This window comes from Lithobates pipiens, unplaced genomic scaffold (assembly GCF_037356315.1).
Source record: "Lithobates pipiens isolate NorthernLeopardFrog02 unplaced genomic scaffold, aLitPip1_a1.2 Scaffold_8, whole genome shotgun sequence".
Lineage (NCBI taxonomy): Eukaryota > Metazoa > Chordata > Amphibia > Anura > Ranidae > Lithobates > Lithobates pipiens.
In genome coordinates, this window is record NW_027507903.1 from 4,557,497 (window position 1) to 4,563,786 (window position 6,290).

At 43.1% G+C, this 6,290-nt stretch overlaps 1 protein-coding gene across 1 annotated transcript; it reads right to left on the reverse strand.

Moving 5' to 3' along the window:
* On the reverse strand, positions 1-6,055 carry LOC143963590 (uncharacterized). The gene is made up of 2 exons (XM_077473269.1): positions 5,793-6,055; positions 1-1,643 (listed from the first exon to the last, which is right to left on the reverse strand). The coding sequence occupies exon 2, from the start codon at positions 1,437-1,439 to the stop codon at positions 153-155; it is 1,287 nt and encodes a 428-aa protein (XP_077329395.1). The 5' UTR covers positions 1,440-1,643; positions 5,793-6,055; the 3' UTR covers positions 1-152.
* Between the last annotated feature and the right edge of the window lie 235 nt (positions 6,056-6,290).

The following is a 6,290-nucleotide window of genomic DNA, read 5'->3' on the forward strand; positions in this document are numbered from 1 at the left end:
TCCAAAGTACTCTCCCTGACCGCGAGTTGTCAGAGGGGTATACACCCATCCCCCTGGATAGTACCAACATCTAAAATTCAGGAAGAGTGGCCTTTCTGAAAGATGGGTGATGTCAAGAAACTAAATCCATCTATCTTATCCAACTTATCAACTTACAAAAGTTCCATCTTTTCTACAGCATTTACCTTGGCTTTCTTGCAAAAACACATAAACAACTTAAAACACAAATAAATGAGAAATATGAATATAAGCACTACTATAATCATCATTGCTGCCTTCTTGAACCAAGAAAATAACCCTGAGAAACTAAAAGTTCCACCAAAAGGATCCCAGTCACGGCCAATATTACGGGCCTTCTCCTGTAGATCCTTTACTTCCGTGCGGTGTTGTGCAATGATGTCATAATAGTCGGGTACTTCGATGCTGGTGTTATGTATCCAAGTACAACATTCATAGTCTTCTGTGGTCTCACAGAGTCCTGTTAATGCTGCACTCATACTTTCAATCGCTAACTCATGTAATTCTATTTGTTTTGTGATGGCTCTGGTCTCTAGATTTAACTTAGTAATGTCATCAGAGTTTTTCTCCAAAATATCATTAATTATTCCAGTATAGTTATTTAGTCGCTTCATTAAGTCTATACCCCATCCTGTCCAGGACGGGAACCAAGCCCATGCCATGTCCTGCTCTAAGAATATTTCTCTTTTGCTACGATATCTGAGGGGATATCTGGGGTGCATACTAGCTTCTAGTAGGTGATCACCTCGTTCATCACCCACTACTCCCATTACTGGTACCAAACTTGCGAGGTAGCACCATCCCTGAGCCCTTCTAGGTATCCAGGTATAACACTTATCCCCACAACAGATGTATATATTGTTTCCTAAGGCTACTGGACTTGAACTGATATTACGTCTATAACGAGAGGTGTATCCATAGAGGGAAAGGTTGGACACTAACCACCTAACCTTATTATCCACAATGTTAGTGAGGAAGTCAGATAATGTCTGGTGTGTACTGGTATTACTGGGGTAGAAGCTTCCATTTAATACGACAATGGACAAGTTAAACTTGCTGTCTTGGCATTCTCTATTTCCTCCCGTTGTGTTCCCTAGGTTGAAACACCAATCAGGGGGAAAGGCGAGGCCATTTGATTTAAACATTACTGTCTTGCTGGTATTTGTTCCAATTATGTTAATGCTACTGTTAGCAAGATCAGTATAATTTATAGGAACTGCCATCAGTGGTATTTTAGCCGTGCTGGGGTGTAATTTACTGCAAACCCAACATTTCTCATATCCTGACTTCCGAGCATAAGCATATTTAAACTTCAGTAATAACATTTTTTTAGAAAATCCTTCATCCTTGTGAATTTCATTCTGTGAGGTAACCAAACTATTGGTCAGGATTACTGAAACAAAAAGAATAAAAAGATACATATTGTCATTTGCCGACTGGCTCCTTTTTACAGTGTGAAGCGTGGATCCAGGTAGGTTTCCCTTCCAATTTCACTGAGGTTGCTGTAGTCAATAGCACCTGGAAAGGACCCTCGAACCTTGGTTCCAGTGTCTTCCTGGTATGTTTCTTTACATACACATAGTCTCCCGGTTGTAAGTCGTGAGTACCTGTGACAGAATTAGGGTCTGGAAGAGAAGAATACACACTCTTGTGGATTTTAGTTAGACGCTGTCGCAATTGTATCACATATGTAGTTAAACTATCACATTGCAATTGCATACTTTGAGGAAAATATAAACCTAATCTGGGTACACTTCCAAAAAGTATTTCATATGGGGATAACCCGGTTTTTCCTGTTGGAGTGTACCTAATAGAGAACAAAGCTAAGGGTAGACACTCAGGCCATGGTTTATTTAACTCTTGCATGGCTTTTTGTATTTTTAGCTTTATTGTCCCATTTACTCTTTCTACTGATCCTGAACTCTGTGGGTGGTAAGGGGTGTGAAAACTTTGTTGAACCCCTAACATTGCCATCACATTTTGCATTATTTCTCCCATGAAATGTGTCCCCCTATCCGATTCTATTGTTTCTGGGAGACCAAACCTAGGTATCAGCTCAGTAATCAGTTTCTTGGCGGTGGCTTTTGCCGTAGCTGATTTCACAGGATAACTTTCTGGCCAGCCTGAAAATAGGCAGATGCACACGAGAACAAATTCAAAAGGGCCGCTCTTGGGCATTTGTATGTAGTCAATTTGCAGTCTCTGAAAGGGATATTGGGCCCGGACCTGATGTTTACGTGGGGTTTTCACTCTCTGTCCTGGGTTATTTAACAGACAGATTTGGCATGCAGCACAGTAGTTCCTTGCAGTACTACTGAATCCAGGGGCTAGCCATCCTTGGCTTACAATCCTATACATAGAATTGGAGCTGACATGAGTGGGCAAGTGGACAGCCGCTGCCATTGCGGGGTATAGAGAAGCGGGTAGACATATTTTTTTCTCCCTCTCTCCATACATTGTCAAGGCCTGGTGCAGCTCCCTCCTTAACCCAACGGTCCTTCTCAGTAGTCCCTGCTTGTTCCTGTAGTTCGATCAGCTGCTGCCATGTGGTTTCGGGCATACTCACCTGTACCGTGGCTAAGGTCTCAGGGCTTACTTCCCCTAGAGCTGCCTTCTTTGCAGCTAAATCTGCAAATGCGTTTCCTTTTGCCTCAGTTGTTTTTGCGCTCGTGTGTGCCGCTATCTTCATAATGGCTACTCTTTTAACTTTTTGAAGATTGTTCGGGACTCTTTTGATTCCTTCACCATGTTTAACAGGTGTGCCTGCTGCTGTAAGGTAACCTCTAGCTTTCCATATGTGGCCATAATCATGTGCCACACCGTAGGCGTATGCAGAATCAGTGTAAACGTTCCCTTCTTGTCCCTCTAAGTGTTCTAAGGCTTTTTCTAAAGCTGTTAGTTCCGCTTCTTGTGCAGACATGTGTGCTGGTAGTGATTTTGCCTCAATTACCTGTGTGTCCGTTACCACAGCATAACCTGTGTGATATTTACCTTTGTCATCGGCAAATCTACTACCATCTATGTACAGTGTGTGTTCTGCATTTGCAATGGGTGTGTCTGTGACATGTGGGAACCCCGTGGTCTCTTGTTCCATAAGTTGAAAACAATCGTGTTCATCAGATGTTATGTCATGAAATGAAAGTGTGTCAGAATCCTGAGTTTCTTGTGCTGTGCCTTCACCATTACTCCCCCCTGTCAAATCTGTCTGTAAGGGTAAAAGTTGTGCTAAGTTAAAAGAAGTGCATCGCTGGAAGGTAACATTGGGAGGTAGGAGCAAGGTGCATTGCAGACGCAGCTGCCTCGCCATTGATATGGGTTTTGGCTGAACCTGTGACAGAATTGTGACCCTTAAGGGTCATCTCCTATTGCTAGGGTGACCATACCATCTGGATGATAAGTAATGTTTGCTCCTATTTTCTGAAGAATATCTGCTCCTAATAAATTAGTAGGGGCTCCTCTGGAAATCAAAAAGCGTGACAAAACATGTGATTCCCTATTTTTACTTTTAAAGGTTTAGTCAGTGGGGCATCGGACAAAAGACCGTCATAACCACTTATGGGTATGGTGTCACGGGATGTCATGTGTGGAGGGACTACTGAATCAGATAATAAGCTGCGTGATGCTCCTGTGTCAACTAAACAAGGAATATGTTTACCTTCCACCTTCATCAACATGTGGAGCATTTTATTCTCTGATTCAGCTAGGACTGGGGCAAGTCATGCTGTCGGATCGTCCCTATCGTTGGTACGCCTCTGTCTGTTGTCCCTCGTGTCTCTGTCCGTGTTTCCTTCCTGTTCGTCTTTTATTCTTTTCCTACAGTCTCTTTTTATATGTCCCACCTTGTTGCAGTAATAACAGGTAAGAGGTTTACGGGAGGAATTCCCTCCTTCATTGACCCGGGCAACAGTGTTAACTCCCGGTGTCCTTCTGTGTTTAGCTTCTGCTAAATCAGCCTCTATGCCTTGTGCTTTCTGCAACAATGTTCCTCTGTCCCGTATGGCTCTCCATTCGGGAGTACATGCCTTCAATTTGTCACCTATTTGGGGTACTAGTCCTTCCATAAACTGTCGATTGAAAGCCCTAATGGTGACGGGTAAGGCTAAATCTAGACCTTCGTCAGCCATCATGCTTTCCATGTTGAGGTAAAATTCTGTAACAGTCTGACCTGGGGCCTGTTTTATGGGCGCTGTCAAACCCCTTTCCTGCTGTTTCCCTTGGCAAAATTCTCGTAACTGATTAATAAACAGGGGTCTAGAGTCTATATGACGGGGGTGTATTCCTGGTGGATCTGCCGCTGGATCCCCTTGTGGTCTATGTGGAGCAATTTCATTCATAAATTGATTAAACATCGTCAGTGTCATTTTATGTCTACACAAATCTTCCCCATCTTGCCAAGCTGCTTCATGTGTGTCTAGTAATTGTGTCACGAATCTACAGAATGCGGCAGGTTTTGCTACGGGATCAGGAGCATTCTGTATTAATGCCATAAGAGTGTCAGCCGACCAAGGTGTCCATGTCCTCAGAACGACTTGTCGAGTCACTGTAGGTGGCTGTCCTGCTTGACCCGCATTTGGATTATTTACTTGTATTACCCTAGTCCGACTGTGGACTGGAGCTACGGGCTCTGGTCTTTGAGCTCCGCAATGTACACATTCCTGTGCCCAGTCTGTATTCTGGGTACCGCATACTCGGCATACCCATCCTCTTCCTCTTAAGGAAGGATAAAGTTTTGGTCTTTCGTTACCCGGTTTGGTAGTGCTATAAGGAGGTGGAGTACCTTCCGTTTCTACTCCATCCTCGGGAGCTGAAGGGAGACTCTTGCGTCGGACCTTCATGTCCCATCCACCCTGTTCATGACAATACTTCCATCCCTCCTCTTTAGCCCTGTTGGAAACCTTAATTAAACATTGTATTTGTGATACCCATCTGTTCTGCAGGACCTCTCCCTGTCTGTCTCTCTTTATATTCTCCCAACCTTCTACACTTAGCCCATTTTCTCCATCCATTCCAAATTTCTTGAGAACTCTATTCATGCCCTGTGCCTTGTCCTTCCCATACAACATTGTAATTATGTCTTTAACAGCATAACATTTCTGAGATTCCTCCTGGGGTTTACCATGTGTCTGGCCCATTTTGACAGTCTTGCCTAGGTGGCGTTTGGATCACTTACTAAGTGTCTCGTTGCCTTCTCCTCCTAGGGTGCCAAAATACTAAAAACCTCTCCTGGATGAGATTTCTGAAATCGAATTACTTTATATGCTAGCCAACTGACAAATATTATGACCAGACTGACGGCTACAACATATACAAGCATTCCTTTTGGTGGCCAAACACATATAACTAGATCTCCGGACTTTGTGGAGACCTTATTCCCTTCCCATTACCATGGAATCTCTCAGCATTCGTTTCTTATTCCTGCTTTATCGAGGCAGTCAGGACTTATACTTTCAACCCGTTTTTAGGCTCATGAATCAAAAAGCGTATATCAAACTTAAGTGTCGGACCCCCAAAGTACTCTTACGAGTTAAAGGCGCATTCCGTTACTCATTGGGATGATATATGTTTCAATTCACACCATACAAACAGGGCTTATCTCAGTCACAACAGACAGATGACAAGGAGACAGACAAGAAACAACGGTAACATAAGTCAAATATTAAATTCAAGACTCGCTTACTACAGAGGTTGGTTTTACCTGAAGAACAATACAGACAGATCGGGTGGGCACAAATCTAAGAAGCACAGAGTTTATAAGAAAATAAAGCTTTTCTTACCTGCGCAGGTTTTGTCTGTGGTTCCTGATTTGCCCGACCTCTTCGTTCCGTCCTTATGTTCGTTCGCCTCTTGTAGTTTCTTCAGCGAGTCCCTGTTCGGGCGCCAAAATGTTAGGTGTGACTACAGCAAGTCACCTACTCATCAAGTTATGTTACCGTTTCCCAATTATTATTAGAGTTCTTATCTAAGCAAAGAGACACGGAAAGAAGTTCTCAGTATTTCTGCTCAGAAGACTGCACCCAACTCTGAGACTCTTTATTAACACAGGTCTCTTATATGCACAAAAGACAGGCTTCAGGAATGTTGAAACACAACAACAATTTCCATAAAAGGCAATTCTCTAGGCGTCTTCTGCTTTTAGAGCTGATGTGGCAGATGGTCCTTAAGATAAGGTTTCCTCTTATGTGTACGTGATTGCACCCACCCGGACTTAAGGATGAGGTGTCTTTAAGATACTAAGAAAGAATACAGACAAGATAAGCATTTAGTGAAGCATA